The 17,003-nt window shown below is 44.4% G+C and overlaps 3 protein-coding genes across 5 annotated transcripts; 2 read left to right on the top strand and 1 right to left on the bottom strand.

Moving 5' to 3' along the window:
• Positions 1-2,972: 2,972 nt before the first annotated feature.
• Positions 2,973-4,112, bottom strand: ppil1 (peptidylprolyl isomerase (cyclophilin)-like 1). Its single transcript, XM_037251654.1, has 4 exons — positions 3,941-4,112; positions 3,596-3,750; positions 3,391-3,459; positions 2,973-3,223 (listed from the first exon to the last, which is right to left on the bottom strand). The coding sequence occupies exons 1-4, from the start codon at positions 3,994-3,996 to the stop codon at positions 3,003-3,005; spliced, it is 501 nt and encodes a 166-aa protein (XP_037107549.1). The 5' UTR covers positions 3,997-4,112; the 3' UTR covers positions 2,973-3,002.
• On the top strand, positions 4,107-8,134 carry eno1b (enolase 1b, (alpha)). The gene is made up of 12 exons (XM_037251653.1): positions 4,107-4,478; positions 4,633-4,726; positions 4,789-4,884; positions 5,072-5,130; positions 5,211-5,280; positions 5,753-5,886; positions 6,022-6,244; positions 6,327-6,524; positions 6,591-6,792; positions 6,863-6,971; positions 7,057-7,115; positions 7,804-8,134. Exons 2-12 carry the CDS (start codon positions 4,642-4,644, stop codon positions 7,871-7,873), a joined length of 1,305 nt encoding a protein of 434 aa, XP_037107548.1. The 5' UTR covers positions 4,107-4,478; positions 4,633-4,641; the 3' UTR covers positions 7,874-8,134.
• A 1,107-nt stretch (positions 8,135-9,241) lies between these two features.
• Positions 9,242-16,963, top strand: rereb (arginine-glutamic acid dipeptide (RE) repeats b). Of its 3 annotated transcripts, none has more exons than XR_005097904.1 (17): positions 9,242-9,392; positions 10,181-10,229; positions 10,360-10,484; positions 10,642-10,741; positions 10,811-10,909; positions 11,076-11,156; positions 11,249-11,402; positions 11,495-11,581; positions 11,656-11,849; positions 11,946-12,092; positions 12,291-12,401; positions 12,488-13,587; positions 14,008-14,200; positions 14,337-15,033; positions 15,289-15,429; positions 15,723-15,958; positions 16,061-16,963. XR_005097904.1 is itself a non-coding variant. In XM_037250802.1 (17 exons), exons 1-17 carry the CDS (start codon positions 9,367-9,369, stop codon positions 16,092-16,094), a joined length of 3,510 nt encoding a protein of 1,169 aa, XP_037106697.1. In that variant the 5' UTR covers positions 9,242-9,366; the 3' UTR covers positions 16,095-16,957. The 3 variants fall into 3 exon arrangements, 2 of the variants coding, with proteins under 2 accessions (XP_037106697.1, XP_037106696.1); XM_037250802.1 differs by having other exon boundaries at positions 12,294-12,401; positions 15,723-15,897; positions 16,061-16,957; XM_037250801.1 differs by having other exon boundaries at positions 15,723-15,897; positions 16,061-16,957.
• The last annotated feature ends 40 nt before the right edge of the window (positions 16,964-17,003 follow it).

The raw sequence follows: 17,003 nt of genomic DNA, 5'->3' as shown, positions 1-17,003 counted from the left end.
TTTTCTAACACCCTCCTCATTCTTTTTATAAGAGAGTGTTTTGTTGTTCTGACATTTATATCTCATGTAGAGAATTTTGATATAGTCGTATTTTTACACTGTTACGAGTGTTAATGTTATGGCTTCCGTCAGTCATTCCAGATGCAGCAACCCTTTTTGGGGCAGAATGTTCTGATCTTCTCATCTCTGTGTTATACTGTACAAATGCAAATGAGCTTTGCCAAAGACACTGACACACACACACACACACACACACACACACACACACACACACACACACACATACCAATTATTTGATACAATTTGAGCATTTTCTGTCTTTTTTTTTTCTTTCCAAAAATCAGCTAATGCCCAACTGTTGGATGTGTCTGGAAGGTTAACCTGTAGTGAAGAGTGTGTTAAAGTGTGTTGAAAGTTTTTTTTTTTTTTCTCTTCCCGGAAATGTCAAACGTGTTCAACATTTATGACAGTAAATCCTTACGTTTTTGTTCAACAACAATTTTGGTTAAGGTAGAGGTTCTGCAATTGTGACGTGAAACAAAATGAAAGCCAATTAGGAAACGACCTGAAGCTAATTCTGTTGCCGGACTCAAAGTAAAGTGTTGAGTGTTTGCATTGACACCTTTAGCTCATGTGATGGCTATTGGTTTGTCCGCCATGTTGAAGGTCGAGTTCGGGAGGATAGGCTTAAAATACAAAGACCACTTGACCAACTTGTGTTCGTTTTTCCTGTATAACTACCTTGGTCAGTTAATATCAACCGTTATAAATTTTCTAGGATGTGCTAAGTGCCAAAACGTTGAGAGTGTATAAAGAATCCTACATGTTTAACATAATACCGCAGCAACATTTGGCCAATATCCAATGTTGAAGTCCAAGATGTTTACTCCCATAAGTGGGCTAAAGGGCTAAGCGTTCTTTTTGCCTCCAACTATTATCTGCATAGCAGTGAAAAGAAATGCCGTGCTTTCTTCGACGGAACCCAGGGGCTACAAATAGAATGAAAACAGCAGGGGCTCTCAATGAGCACCGGAACAAAACAGAAACACATCAACCTCTAACATGGTGGCCACGAACATGTCAAGAGATGTGTGACTTCATGGGAAAATTCAAATTGAAATGACAAGCAGAAAAGTTTACAACCGCTAGCTAACAACAGTTCATCTACTTCTGTACTACCACCACCACTACTACGCGTTCTTCTTTTTTGTATTTTCAGTCAGTCTGTGTGCCCCGTAGCACTATGCTGCCTCTCACAGGTCAGTGTTGATACTACACCAAATACGAATATCTGGATTGGGGGGAGGAAAATGGTGCTCCGATTGTTACATGTAGAGGGCGCTGTGCTGGTTATTTCTTGTACACCGCACACGATAAAGTCAGGAAGCTCTCACTTGCAGATCCTTAAAAATCAGTATGTGTGTACTTTTTTCTTACGACGATTTTTAAAAAAAAACTAACCATGTTTTTTTGTGTCCTCCAAGCACACAGTGTCCGCACAGACATTTCTTTATTTGGGTTATTTTACCAGCCTAAGTTTTACCATCCCTGTTTCCATTTGAGTCTAAACTTTGCAGGCCTGATCATCAGGTATGGAATGTTGTTTTGCATACTGTCTAAATGTGTATTCTGTGTGCTTTTTCAGTGTAGCCTGCCATTTTGATGACAGAGCCACTCTCTTTCCTACTCGCTCTCTGTTTATTGGACCCATAGGGGGTATTGCAAGACTTGGCTTAGTTCCCTGCACCATCTAATTAGTTGAATTTGTCCCTCATCTGACCACGTGCGCACTGCTGGGTGTCACAGCGCCAGTTTGGCCATTTCCACTTCATTTCCCTCTTGGCACCTTCCCCACACTGCCTGCACTTTTGTAGAATGCGAGCCAAACAGCATGCATAAGCATGTTACAAAACAAGCAGACTAACTCGTAAATTCAAACCTATGCACATTTTCTACTTTGCTATAAACGGAGTTTCCCCATCAAGCAAGCATTCTCTTCTTTATTTTGGCATTGAAAGTTCTATTTTTTCTTCATCAGGGAAGTGGACTGTTGGGGTGTCACGTTTGTGGTGGTTTGTCACTTTGGGGGGTGACAAAAGACTAAATTCAGCCATGGGGTCATGGAATTTGTTGCTACGGAAAAGAATCCACACAGGCGGAGGGTGTCAGAGCGATGGCTCAGCCTCGGTTTGCTACAAACAGCGCCTCGTTTGTGCAAGTCAGAAGTTACTGCAGACTAATGGAATGCTGTTTTGACCATTTATCCAATATCCTTGGGACCTATCTACTAGTACACTATGTATGTTGCAACTAAAACAATTCTGCACATTTGCAGAATGACTAGAAGGGACTATTAGAATCTTACTTGTAAAGCCCCCCCCCCCCCCCCCCCCACACACACAATAAGTCATGCAGGCCATGAAAGATTGCCCAATTTTGGGTCAGTTATTATGATAGAGGATCAAACCAAATTCACTGGAAATGTTAATTTTCTTTCTCCTTTTAAAAGTAGGCATCAGGTGTGAAAATTATGCCAGCTTTACCTCTGACTAATCACTGCCATTGACGGCTATAAATGTCAAAGATCCATTTTAACCGGACTGGCAGTGAATGAGGCACATAGGGACAAATATTTTGTCTTGTATTATCTTATAAAAATTCAACTCAGATATGGCTTCCAAGTTCCAAGTCTGCCTCAAAGTGTTTAGCCTGTTGCTGGCTGTATTATTTTTAATAGTATCTATAATCACTTTAATAAAGGTTTCTTGAAATTTTATTGATCAATTTATTATTCACTTTATACTGTCTGTCTTTACATGTGACTAAATCTGTATGATGAAATCCAAAATTGCAAAATATTATATGATATCGTGAATTTTCCATTAGAAGAAATTGAGTTATATAAATTATAATCAAATTTTGTTCCTCAATTGTTTTGCCTACTTATGCAGTTAAAAAAATGAAAACAGAAAGTCCTTTAAAAAGTATTTATTAAAAAAAAATTAGTTGGACACAGTGGCAGAGATAATCTTTACATCATCAACAGGTCGATCTTGCCCTTTGGTTTCCACCAACCCAATCCGGTTCAGTACTCCAATCCCCTGCTGAACCCTTCCAAAAATGCTGTGCTTTCCATCCAACCACTGAGTGGGTCTGAGCGTGAGGAAAAACTGACTTCCATTTGAATCTGGTCCTGCATTGGCCATCGCTATTATACCAGCGCCTAATGAGGAAAAAAAAGTCAGAGTACATATACAGTGCAACCTTAACAAAGGATGTTAATTTTGATGCTCTTTAGATTTAGCCGTTCACCACATCTTTTTATGTGTAAATGTGACAGAATTTCCAATCATTTATTCATAATTGATTTCTGACTGAACCGTGGCTTACCCGTGAATTTAAGATCTGGATGGAGCTCATCTTCAAACTGTTTTCCAAATATGGAGGCACCACCCCGACCTAGAAAAGATATACATACTATGAGTGAGTTTATTATAAGAAGCTTTGATTAAAATTTCAGCGTTTCAATTATCTCGGCATTTGCCAATGGGTAGACAGATGTCAGATTTGTATTGCAAGACAGAGATGAACCAACCTGTTCCAGTAGGGTCACCACCCTGCACCATGAAGTTTTGTATTATCCTGTGGAACTTTGTGTTATTGTAGTATCCTCTTCTAACCAGTTCAGCAAAGTTTTTGCAGGTTTTGGGTGCATGGTTCCAGTATAGTTCCAACACAATTGTCCCCACCCTGCGGTGCAATGTATTTTTGCATGTAAGAGTTACATTAACATTCATGCAAGGATTTCATAGAAAACGACTAAATTGTTACAAACGATTGAGACGTAAAGGACAGAAGTAGAGGAAAGTATTGATACAGAACATATCAGCAGAGACTACTAAACGTGTTAGCGTTAAATGATTTTTTTTAAAAAACATACGTTGTCTCCAGTGAAATAGTGGGAGGCTGCCATGTATCTGGAGGTATCCCTGACATAATGTTATCCAATATATTGAAAACACACACAATTCTAACCACACTTCGTCCGCACGGTAATTCAAAAGCTTTCTTGAGAGGCTCTGCTTCCGGTTTTGCACGCCATTTCCGCTGTATGTCGAAAACAAGTATGCGTTGCTGCCCCCTATTGGACAAGTAGACTTATGCACGCCAGTCAATGTGTTGTTCCTAATTTGACCTCCAGGTAGCATCAGTGCACATTCACAACTTTGAAACAAATTTCATTTCGTTCAACTGTATTTGTCATTGTAGTTTGCACTTTGCAATCGTCTTTAACCGTTTAAGATGGGCAAGAGCTACTTTTGCTGAGAAAGATGCAGCCACTGCACTGGTGAACTGTCATGTGACTAATCAGATGAGGACATCCTAATCCAATTTGGAGAGGAGCAGCCTACTAAACCTGAAGACAGGTCAAGGTATTTTGCGTGGAAGTCTCACCTAGGAAAGAGTCAATAAAAGAGGTGAGTCTGACATTTTTTCTGAACAAAATTGATAGAACAAAATTTATAGCCAAGATATTTTGCTTCTGCTTAATATTACTGTGTTGATATTGTGTATATCCTTGTTAAGAGACAGCTTGATATCACTCATTCATCTTTCTCCTTCATGTCGAAGTGCTCCATCATGTCAATTCTCAAAATTCATGCCCGAGAGATCTTTGACTCCCGTGGGAACCCCACAGTGGAGGTTGACCTTTACACTGCAAAAGGTAAGAAGATTGAAAATGGTGATTTTTGTAATTTCCATAGTTCTTGTCTGTGGTATTCTTAGGTTTGTTCAGGGCAGCTGTACCAAGCGGTGCATCAACGGGAATCTATGAAGCGTTGGAGCTGCGGGATAACGACAAGTCACGCTACCTTGGCAAAGGTTTGCACCTTTTAGTCCACAGTGGCACTGTTAAATGATTATTATTTATAAAGCAGACCTTTTGAATTTCTCCTAAATACCAAAACAGTAAATGTTCCAGTAGGTGAGGTCAAAGTGTCAAATATCATAGGTGACTGTGATGCTGAATTATTGACTCAAATTTGATATTTACTTTTCGTAACCACAGGCGTCTCAAAGGCAGTCGAGAATATAAATTCATCTATTGCACCTGCACTTGTTGACCAAGTAAGAAGTTCATCATTCTTGTATTGAATTTGGTTACTTTTTTTCACATCGTATTGATGTGTTCATTTGCTACTTTTCAGGATGTATCTGTTGTCGAGCAAGACAAAATTGACCAGATGATGATCGACCTGGATGGCACAGAGAACAAATGTAAATGGCAATCCTTTCTGTTGTATCTTCTATTTTTTTAGGACATTTTATTTTTAGTGTGGCCTTAAACACCCATAGGTCAAATGACTAAGTGTCCTATGTCTTTTCTTTTAATTTTGTGAATGATGAAAGAAAAAACACACAGTCTAATGCAATGGATGGATAGATAGAGAAAAATGAGAACAAGATAAATCTTTTAATGACTTTTTCCACCATAAACGTGACTCATACCCTGTACAGGCCAATTGAAAAAAAAAATCATTTCAACAGGGGAAGTAGAAATAAATGATTGAAACAATGTGGTTGGACAATTTTCAAGCCCTCTTTTAACTGGAATGTGGCTGTGTTCTGAATTACTCAATAACATTCAGACTGATGTGAATCAAATGTGAATCAACTTGTATGGGCAAAGAATTGTACTGTATATATCCAGAATTCCAATCCACATGCATGTAATTATTTTTTTTTGTAGCTAACTTCGGTGCCAACGCCATTCTGGGTGTGTCACTGGCCGTTTGCAAAGCAGGCGCCGCAGAGAAAGGAGTCCCTCTATATCGTCACATAGCTGACCTTGCAGGAAACCCCAAAGTCATCTTGCCTGTACCGGTGAGACTTTGTACTCCTCATTTGCTCACACCGTATCCCCCACCCCAAAAGTGACTCACTGTGCCCCCAATGAATCACAGCATGTCTTTGAAATTTGAAACAATTAATACAGCTCTTGTTTCTCACTGCCACCAGGCCTTCAATGTGATCAACGGCGGCTCCCATGCAGGCAACAAGCTTGCCATGCAGGAATTCATGATCCTTCCGGTTGGCGCCAGCACCTTCAGGGACGCCATGCGCATCGGAGCCGAGGTTTACCACAATCTCAAAAATGTCATCAAGAAGAAGTACGGGCAGGATGCCACCAATGTAGGCGACGAAGGCGGCTTTGCTCCAAATATTTTGGAGAACCAGGAAGGTAAGCACGCTTGACTCATATTACATGCAGCGTCATTTCCTGTCCTTTTCTTCAAATTTGAATGCAACGTTTGACACTTCAGCACTGGAGTTGATAAAGGAAGCTATTGCCAAAGCGGGATACACCGACGAGGTTGTGATTGGCATGGACGTGGCAGCCTCTGAATTCTACCGGGAGGGAAAATACGATCTCGACTTCAAGTCTCCTGACGATCCCTCGCGCTACATAGCTCCCAAAGAGCTCGCTGACCTCTACAAGAGCTTTGTGAAGGATTATCCAGGTCACCTCTGCTTAACACGCTGTTTGTTTACATGCGATTCAACAGCACACATTTCTCAATTCACAGTGGTGTCCATCGAGGACCCATTTGACCAAGACGACTGGGCCGCGTGGAGCGACTTCACGGCCGGCACCGACATCCAGGTTGTCGGAGACGATCTCACCGTGACCAACCCGACTCGCATTTGCAAGGCTGTGGAGGAGAAGGCCTGCAACTGTCTGCTGCTTAAAGTCAACCAGATCGGCACCGTAACAGAATCCATGCAAGCGTAAGTTGATTTGTAACAATCTAGGGTGGCTCACCTGGAGGGAATAAATAATTTCTTCTTGTTTTTTCAGGTGCAAGATGGCCCAGGAGAGCGGCTGGGGAGTGATGGTAAGCCATCGCTCTGGAGAGACGGAGGACACCTTCATCGCGGATTTGGTGGTCGGCCTGTGCACTGGGCAGGTAAAGACGCCAGGAGCGATGAAAACCCAAAATGCTGTCTAAGGGAACTAAGGGTCAACACAACACACTATTTCTACAATTTCAGATCAAGACTGGGGCACCTTGTCGCTCTGAGCGTTTGGCCAAATATAATCAGATTCTCAGGTGGGTCATCCATCCTTTTTTTACCATTTGTGAAATTTAAAAAAAAATCTGCAATAACACCTGTCTTTGTGGATTTCTCATAATTATAATCAACGATGATTGAACATAGTAGCAAATAGATATCAGTATGCAACACTTGTTTTAAATGTTGTTAAATGTTATTTGTATTTAATTTAGTGATACTTTTGCACACCACTAGAGGGAGCCCACATATCACTTGTGATACTCAGATTTATAACGTTGGGCGTGAATGATTTTGGACATTGAATTATTTTTGTCATTTTTTGAGCTTCACTTAACTATAGCTAAGCCACCTGTCACTTAAAAAATACCCATAAAACAAATAATGATTATCTTTAGCCAAAAATTTAGCCAATTCATGAATCACTTTATTTGATATAATAAATGTATTTGAATGTATTGCAGCTAATCCCTCTAGGGCAATATTCTCTCTGCTGCATATCTTTGCTGAGCACTACTCAGAGAAAAAGGCATGTTATATAATGCCTCGTGCATTCATGCGTTACACACCAAAGAATTAAATGGCATGTATGCAGGCAGGAGAGTGATTTCAGAGTGTCATTTGCGACTGAATGGTGTTGCATGCCTGAGTTGGTTCTGTGTTGTGTCTTTCTCAAAAGCACAAATAATCTGTGCGTGAAACTAATTGAAAGCGTTTGTATTGTAGAATTGAAGAGGAGCTGGGAGATGAAGCTTGTTTTGCAGGGAAAAACTTCAGACAGCCATTGCCACAGTAAATTTACACCCTCAAAAACAGGATATCCAGAAATCATGACAAGCAAAGCTGAAGCACTGAAATTCTTTATTTTTAATCTAAAGTAAAATTAACATTAAGATTTATTCAGAGCTACAATTAACTAGTTATGAGAACATGTGCTCTCTGAGATCTAGTCAATAAAAAACTCAATGAGAAGATGGTGTGTTTCTAAACTGTTGTGATCACTTGAATGATAATGTGTCACATTGTGCTACATTAATAAAATATCTCAACGTGAAAAGCATACATTCTTATGGCTTATCTGGTAAATTATTTAGTTAGTGGGTAAGTTATAAGTTATAGTGGGTAACCTGTAATTCCAAGTATAATGTTGCTTATAGAATGGATGCTTTGTTTTGAACAGAAGCCTTTACGTAAAAAAAATGAAACACCCAATTATGAAGCGCAAACTTGTCCCTGAGCAATTTTGTACTCGTAATTAAAATTTCACAGACTTGTTTTATAATCAATGCCATTAAAGAAAATGAAACTTAAGGGTCATTCACATCGCAATTACAAAAAAGCTACAATTTGCTCATACTGCCTTTATTTACGTAAACTGCATATGTATTATTGTCATTCATATTCATATGCGAAGACACTGATCATGTTAATGATTGATGACAATAATGATAAACACTGATTCAACAATGTAGGAAGTGCATAAATATGAATTTGTAACACTATTCCTATGAATTTCTGCAAGTGCCAACACACTGCAACGCACAAGGCTGGACAATTTTGCAGGAGGCTGTGAGCACTGGAGATCCTGAGCTGGTTCAACTGGTGCTTCAATACAGAGACTTCTTCTGCTTGCGATTTAAAATTATTATTTATTGTGCAATACAAATAATATTATTACATTACAGATTGACTGTTGCTGTAGAGTCGAATGTTGTATTGCACGATGCAAATATTCTTTTTAGCTTTATACAAATTCTGCCTTTACAAAGATAATGGTAATACAATATTCTGACTGCAAGTTGCACTGAATCCTACTGATCATAACACAAACACAAATAAAAATGTTCTGGCGCACTGAGATTTTATTATCAGAGTGCAAAACCAGATTCTGCAGATGGATGTCACTTTAATAACAAATTGCATTTGCAGAGGCATTTCTGGAAAGCAATGGCCTGCATCACATTATCTATTGCTGCTCAGTTTGTACACACTCGACAAGTTTGAAGGCTGCGCGGTGTGGCTGCTGAGGTCATTGCACTGGAGAGAAAAGAGAGAGAGAGAGAGAGAGAGAGAGAGAGAGAGAGAGAGAGAGAGAGAGAGAGAGAGAGAGAGAGAGCGAGGGGGGGGGAAACAGACCCCCTTCGCTACAGCGCCTCCATTTTGAATAGCCATGTAATAGGGGATTGGCATAGTTAGTGTGTATGTGTGTGAGTGCATGTGTGTGTGCGCGCGGCTGTCGCCCCGCTGAGCTGCGTAGTGTCAACAAGCCACAGCCGAACACCCGTCGACATGGACGACCTGTTCAGCCCGCGGAGGTAAATAACTTGTTTCTTTTTTTCTCCCTCTGCATTCTTTGCCTTGTTGTGGACTGGATTCGCTTCGGGGTTTGTGATCACTAGCGTCCACTTTGCACGGAGCGGTCGGCGTGTCAGCAGTCACGAAGTTGTGGCTAACGAGCTAGCCAAAATAACAGCTCGGGTGCTAATGTCACGGTCCTTTGCAGCTAGCCTGCCGTTTTTTTTGATGCTACAATGCAATTCAAATGGCGACATAGAGCAATTAGCCGTGTTGTGATGCGATGTGTGTAGTTTGCCGGTGCGTTCTGTGACTCGGCTGTTAAAACACCATTTGCGGTCGGTGTGGATTTACATACGCGGGTTGCCACAAACGTGTGACATTTTAAGTGCATGCTAACGTCAATAAGCAATATGGAGCACCGCTGCACTTAAAATGAAGGCCGACACGTTTGGGAGCACACAACAAGCGTTTGTTCGTGTAATGGTGACTACAGTTCTGGTGCGAAAATTAACAGTCCGTGACCTCGCGTGATTGATTGACAGGCCTTCTCGGCCGCTGGCGTCAGGTTTCTCTTGGCCTAATGTCAGGAAACGTCAAGAGAGCGAGGCTCCCATTGGCTGGCAGCGAAGTGTGGGCGGGGCATGCGTTTTAACGAGATCACTGAGCAGATGAAGCGGAGATAATCAGCTGAGAGCAGCGATCGCGCAAACCTATCTCCCGTGATTTCTGCTTGTCATTTATCAAAGCAAAGTACTGATTGACTTTCATTTTTGATCTTGTTAAAAAAAAATTGCATGTCTTCCAGGAGCTTGAACAGCACTCAAGGCGAGATAAGAGTGGGACCAAGTCATCAGGTAAAAAAACGGCTGTCAGAAATAACTCTCTTGGGTGCTTTGAGATACAGTACACCTTTCCTCATTCTATTGAGTTCACGATCCGAAAGAACATTTTTACTATATTCTCCATTTTGTTGCTGTGTTGCAGGCAAAGCTTCCCGAGCTTCAGCCTCGTCCTGCACCAGCTTCTCATTCTCAGACAGAGAGTGAGGAGCTTATGTGGACACCTGGTGTCAATGACTGCGACCTTCTCATGTACCTGAGAGCTGCGAGGTCAGTGTCGCTGACACTATTGATTAGAATTAAGTTACTTTAGTGATCTTCAGCAGTCCCAGGGCCCAGGCTGGTGTTACTTTCTTGGTGATAGAAATAAAAAGTAGTAGCATTTGAGTAAAAATATAATAGACATCTATGATATTTTTTTTCCAAGGAGCATGGCGGCATTTGCAGGCATGTGTGATGGGGGATCCACAGAGGACGGCTGTTTAGCTGCCTCTCGTGACGACACAACGCTCAACGCTCTCAACATGGTAGGATGAAATCTCAATTTTCGTGCACTACTAAAAGATGACTTACCTTTCACTGCATATCCCTCCCAGTTGCATGCAAGCCACTACGATGCTGCAAAAGCTCTCCAGCGTCTGGTGAAGAAGCCCCTGCCAAGGCTTATTGAGAAGTGCTGGTCTGAGGATGATGTGGTGAATTATACTGCTATAACTTTGTTACAGGCATCTCTTTTTTTTATACTATAAGACGGTAAACCTGCTACAAAGCTGTCATAATTTTTAAGCAGAAGCAGAAAATCTTGAAAGACAAATAATATTCATATCATTTACACTAATATATGATTTTCTCACTTTTCAGAAACGCTTCATCAAAGGCCTCAGACAGTATGGAAAGAATTTTTTCCGTATTCGAAAAGACTTCTTGCCCAGCAAAAAGACTGTAAGTGAACACTCTATAAAGTCCAACACTAATTCAGCGCAACTGATAATATAACATCCAGAATTAAAAACAAATGCCCTTTGAATCACCAGGGAGAGCTGATCACGTTCTATTACCACTGGAAAAAGACTCCAGAGGCTGCAGGAACGCGAGCTTATCGACAACAACGCAGGCAGCCGTCGTCTCGAAAGGCAAAGACTCGCTCTGCTGCTGCTCCCGTGAGCGCCCCGTCTCGAAATTACTCTGGTGAGCCCGTCCGTGTGTGTGTGGAATTAGCTCTCTCTTTCTCCATTCATGCAAAGTTTGTAAATTGACCCATTTTTTTTTCCCTTCTGCAGTGGATGCAAGTTCAGCCAGTGAGGACGAACTTGACAGTGAAGACAGTGAACAGGAAGTGAAGAGCTGCAGCCACTGCGGTACAACACGTACGTATGACTCTTGATTGGACTGAGCTTGTTTGTGTACATTTTTCAGCTTTTAACGTGTTCCCCTCAAACAGGTTCCAAGGATTGGCACCAAGGGGGAAGATGCAACCCTTTGCTGTGTACAACCTGCCGCACGTATGAAAACAAGCACGGCTGCCTGCCGGCGGGACAGAAATCTTCAGGCGCGTCATTCATGTTCAAACCCGTGAAAGGGGAAGAGGAAGGGAACAGTAAACATGGCATGAGGACACGACGAAGCAGAGCACCTGTAAGCATGACAGCCTTTGTCGACACTCATAAACATTCACATGTTCCTCGTTTGGTAATTTATGCTGAGAGATTTTTTTTTCCCTCGCACATACAGCAGTTGTCGTCGTTAAGAAGCGGCCACAGGAGACTCACTGGCTCTCCCACTGGTGAGGATCAGCAGTCCACCACCCAGAACTCCCAGAGTGGAACGAGAGCATCTAACGCAGACAGTAAGAATGACTCCACAAAGAAGAATAACAAGGTAAGCACAGCTCTGCACGGAAGTTAAGCAAGCCGCTGAAATTCAGACAAAGGGCGCCCTGAGAGTAGTTTGTTGTTGTATGTCATAACTCCGCTAAGCTTTTAACAATCGGTTAGTTTGTTTCCTAAGTTATACTGCCGTGGCATTTTATATCATTGCCTAATCAGAATCATTCAAAATTGTGCATTTGTTCTCCAGAAGGTTAAGGAAGAGGCAGCCACACCAAAGACAATGAAACGAGTCAGGGAGATTCCTCCTCAGGAGCCCAACGAGCCTGAAAAAGTCAAACCCAAAAGGCCAAAGACTCAGGTGAGAAACGTGCAATAGGTGAAAACCTTGAACACGTGTGTTGTAGCTGTTAGCCGTGTGTCAACGTGTCCCCCCCCCCCTCATAGGAGCCGCAGGATTCTCGTTCCGTGGAGGCCGAGGCGGAGGAGGAGAGCTCCTCAGAAAGTCGCAGCGCTCAGGACGACGGCAGCAGTGATGCCAAAGACATCGATCAGGACAACCGCAGCTCCTCCCCCAGCATTCCCAGCCCTCAGCATGGCAACGAGAGCGACTCCGACTCTTCGGCCCAACCGAGCGCCGTCCCCCCAGAGCCCGCAGCTCCACCGGCCGCGCAGGCTGACGCGACGGTCCCGCAGGCCCCTCCCTCTCAGGGCCCACAAAGCACTCCCACTTCTGGCTCACCTCCGAACACGTCGCCCCCATCTCCAGAACCACCTCAAGCAGCTGCTGCGCAGTCCGCTGCCAATATGGGCCCGAGCAGCCGCCCGCTGCCCGCCCCTCATTCTCTCTGTGGTGCACCGCCACTTCCACCCGCAGTGGCGCAGGAGTCTCCCATCTCGTCCGCATTTCAGGTGCCACCTGCTCTCAGCTCGGTGTCCTCCCCGCTGCCACCGACCCAGAGACCCCCGCCCTTCTTTAGGGAGTCACAGCTGCCCCAGCCTCCTCTTTCTGGCCCCCAAATCAAGCCTCCTCCCACCACCCCGATTCAACCTTCCCACAAACAGATACCGCACCAGGCGGCTCCCCCCTTCCCCCAGATGCCCTCCAACCTTCCACCCCCACCTGCTCTAAAACCTCTCAATTCTCTGCCCAATCAGCATCCTCCAGGCGCACCCCCTCCACCTCTTCAGCTCATGCCCCAGCCTTTAGCTGTGCAGTCGCTTTCAGGCCAGCTTCCGGTGATTTCTCAGGCGCACCCTCACCCTGGAAAGAGTACCGGTTCCCCTCATCCTTCTGGCGCACCGTCGCAGCCTCACGCCTCCGCCACGACGGCCTCAGTCGGCCCCGTCCCCAGCCTGCAGCCGTCCTTCCCTCCCATCGGGCTGAGATCGTCGCCGAGCGCCGCAGTTGGAGCGCCTCAAATTCAAATCAAAGAGGAGCCGCTGGATGAGATGGAGGAAGTGGAGAGTCCGCCGTCTCCACCTCGCAGCCCTTCACCGGAGCCGACCGTCATCAACATGGCGAGCCACGCCAGCCAGTCTGCACGGTGTGTTTTTACTTTCCCCACAGTACCTATAATGTGGCTGAACATGCTTCCTCTTTTGAATAAATGCATCACAAATTGCTTTTAAATATTTAATGGCCACAGCTTAGACTATTTTCCAATCCAGTATTTTATGTATGTGTATCAAACGGGGAGAATTGATAGCAAAGTTGTTTGTCATGCTGACTTTCACGCAGCTGACAGGGGATCGATACTTATTGAATGTACAATTAAAAATGACCCTGTCATTGACCGGTTGCGGTCCAAGTAGTTTCCCTTTGGATGGATGGATGGATGGATGAGCGTACATAAAGTTGGCCCAAATGCAGCAAAAACTAGAATGTATCAAGTAACGGTTTTGTGCGACTAAAAGAAAAACAAAACCCATTGCCAATACTAATGCGCCTCTGTCGTTGACATCAGGTTTATCAAACACTTGGATCGCGGCTACAACTCCTGCGCTCGGACAGACCTGTTCTTCACGCCGCTCTCCTCATCCAAGCTGGCCAAGAAAAGGGAGGAGGCCCTCGAGAGGTCTCGCAGGGAGGCGGAGCTCAGCGCTCGGCAGGAGCGTGAACGCGATCGGGAGCGAGAAAGGGAGGCGGACAGACACGCTGTAAGTAAAACGAATGGGGCATCCATTCGTCTGCCAAATATAGAGCACATCGTTGACTTTGACTTTTACCATCTACTTCATCACCGACTGTGCATAATTTTACCACCTTTGACACAAAACATGTCTTTGTCTCCAGCGAGCATGCAGCTCCTCCCACGACGGTCGCATGAGCGAGGCTCAGTTGGCCGCTCACGGACGCGCCATGTACGAGCAGCCACCAACCACCGTGGCCGCCGTGCCCCCCTACATCGGCCCCGATACGCCGGCCCTCCGCACCCTGAGCGAATACGCCCGACCCCATGTCATGTCCCCCACCAACCGCAACCACCCGTTCTACGTGTCTCTGAGTCCCGGCGACCCCATGCTGGCCTACCACATGCCCGGCCTTTACGGCGTCGAACCCGGCCTGAGAGAGCGCGAGCTGAGGAACCTCCGAGAGAGGGAGCTCCGCGAGAGGATGAAGCCGGGCTTCGAGGTCAAGCCCCCTGACATGGAAACCCTGCACCCCTCAGCCAACCCCATGGAGCACTACGTCAGGCACGGGGCCCTGGCTCTGCCCCACATCCCGGGGCCTCCTCACCACTTTGCACCCTTTCACCCGGGGCTCAACCATCTGGAGAGGGAGAGGATGGTGCTGGCCGGTACCCAGCTGCGCCCGGAGCTGAGTTACGCCGAGCGCCTCACAGCCGAGCGGCTGCACGCCGAGAGGATGGCCTCCGTGGCGTCGGATCCCGCAGCCAGGCTGCAGATGCTCAACGTGACGCCGCATCATCACCAACACTCGCACATCCACTCCCACCTCCACCTGCACCAACAGGACCCCCTCGGGCAAGGTGAGCGCTTGAACCGTTTGACCAGCACGTTACAAACATGCCACCTGCTGTCAAATAACCCTCATTCACGGCTTCCACTGCGCTATTTTGAGTTTTTTTTAAGGAACTGATTTTGGCAAAACACCTCCAAACACAACACATTTTTGACACAGTCACTTTTTGGCAACCCAGAAGTTGCCTGGCGCCTATTATTTACAAGCAGTATGCATCAAGCAGTAGAAAGGATTTGGGTTTACATTTCATGCTCATTCACAGGTTCAAGCCCTCATCCTCTGGTGGACCCGCTGGCAAATGGACCACGTCTGGCCCGCTTCCCCTTCCCCGGGGGGCCTATCCCCAACCCTTTGCTGGCTGACCTTCCGCATGACCACGAGATGCTGCGCCACCCTTTGTTTGGTAAGTCTTTTAGGTTACACTGCCCATCTCAGTGCTCTGTGAATACCCCCCAAATTGTTATTATTTTGTTATTCATATTTAAATATGGGATAGCATAGCAGTTAGCACGTCTGCTTCACAGGTTCTTAATGCCAGCCCGTGCCTTCCTGTGTGGCGTTTACATGTCCTCACTGTGCTTGCATGAGTTTTCTCCAGTTCCTCTAGTTCAATTTCAAAACATGCCTCGGGTGTAAATGTAGTGTGCAATACACTGGACAGCTTCCTTATTTTGAGTCACTTTGTGCTCTCCGTAGGGGCCGTGTATCCTCGAGAGCTCCAGGGGCCAATTCCTCAGATGTCAGCCGCGCATCAGCTCCAGGCCATGCATGTTCAGTCGGCAGAGCTGCAGAGGATGGCCATGGAGCAGCAGTGGTTGCACGGACATCACCTGCATGGAGGCCCTTTGCCCAGCCAGGAAGATTATTACAGGTGAGGACCTCTTCTGCGTGGTCAATCAAAGATGTCATACCTTGACTTCTCACTTGAATACGTTGAGTAGGCAAGCTTTTACTAATTTACCCATTCAAAAAAAATTCCAATCCATCAAAAGACCGCTAATTCAAATTAATATTATTTCCCTGTTTTTGCACAGCCGTCTGAAGAAAGAAGGCGACAAGCCATCGTGAGGTCCACGTGGCGCCTTCGTCTAAAAAAAGCCCGTACTTAACGCCCAGTAGAGAACTGTAAAAGAGTATTTGTGTGTCTTTTGTTTTCATATATTTTACGACATATTTGTCGATGGATATGCGCATTCCTTCTCCAGCACTTCACAGGCCTGCTAAAGTCTGGCTAAGATTTTCACGGGAATTTATACTTGCTATATGAATAATCTCACAGGTTCACGTGAGATTCCAGAACTTTCACCAACTTACTGTTTAACAGTTTCATATACACAACTCCGACCTTGCTAACACACAGCTAGCTCTCGGTAGCGTTGCAAACAGACTTTGGCGTGTATAAACGATGATTCCTTGTACAGAATTGCATTTAAACCAGTGTTTGAATGAGTGTTAACGACCGAGCATGACTCAAATTAGAGTAGCATCGTCTTGTTTAGACCGGAAAGCAAATAGTAGAGGTTGGTTTTACTCCAATTATGCTCAAGATTTGTCTAAATCCTAAAGTTTTATATTCAGTATCGAGATATCTTTTCACAGTACGACCTGAGCTTTATTCACTCCTTTTTGAGCCTGTAAATATTAAATGTTCACAATATTCTATATGAATGAGTACCATTAGTCGTAGATGTAACCCTCGTTTAAGCAGGAAACTTTAAGCTCTAACACTATATCATATTTTAAGCGATATAATTATTAATTGGAACCGGATCTGGGGATTCATGCATTTATACATCTATTTGATACAAATAAGAGAATTGGAGACAGATTAAATATTCACCAAAAAAAACTGCCTTGAAATTTAATATTTATGTGTATCCAATAAAGTGTGTTCATTGCATATTTATTTCAATAAATATTCTGCAGTGTCACCGTAAGTTCTGAAGTGCTTTCATGTGCCTCGACTCATTTCAACAA

Source organism: Syngnathus acus, chromosome 5 (genome assembly GCF_901709675.1).
Source record: "Syngnathus acus chromosome 5, fSynAcu1.2, whole genome shotgun sequence".
Classification (NCBI taxonomy): Eukaryota; Metazoa; Chordata; class Actinopteri; order Syngnathiformes; family Syngnathidae; genus Syngnathus; species Syngnathus acus.
This window is presented reverse-complemented; position numbering and strand designations above follow the sequence as displayed.

Coding starts and splice junctions, on each gene's coding strand:
- ppil1 (XM_037251654.1), bottom strand. CDS start 3,996: ATGTCAGGGATACCTCCAGATACATGGCAGCCTCCCACTATTTCACTG. Junction 3,751..3,940: donor ACTATTTCACTGGAGACAAC/GTATGTTTTTTA, acceptor ATTGCACCGCAG/GGTGGGGACAATTGTGTTGG. Junction 3,224..3,390: donor TCCAGATCTTAAATTCACGG/GTAAGCCACGGT, acceptor TTTCCTCATTAG/GCGCTGGTATAATAGCGATG.
- eno1b (XM_037251653.1), top strand. CDS start 4,642: ATGTCAATTCTCAAAATTCATGCCCGAGAGATCTTTGACTCCCGTGGG. Junction 6,525..6,590: donor CTTTGTGAAGGATTATCCAG/GTCACCTCTGCT, acceptor CTCAATTCACAG/TGGTGTCCATCGAGGACCCA. Junction 6,972..7,056: donor TCGGCCTGTGCACTGGGCAG/GTAAAGACGCCA, acceptor CTACAATTTCAG/ATCAAGACTGGGGCACCTTG.
- rereb (XM_037250801.1), top strand. CDS start 9,367: ATGGACGACCTGTTCAGCCCGCGGAG. Junction 10,742..10,810: donor CGCTCAACGCTCTCAACATG/GTAGGATGAAAT, acceptor TATCCCTCCCAG/TTGCATGCAAGCCACTACGA. Junction 15,034..15,288: donor ACAGGACCCCCTCGGGCAAG/GTGAGCGCTTGA, acceptor GCTCATTCACAG/GTTCAAGCCCTCATCCTCTG.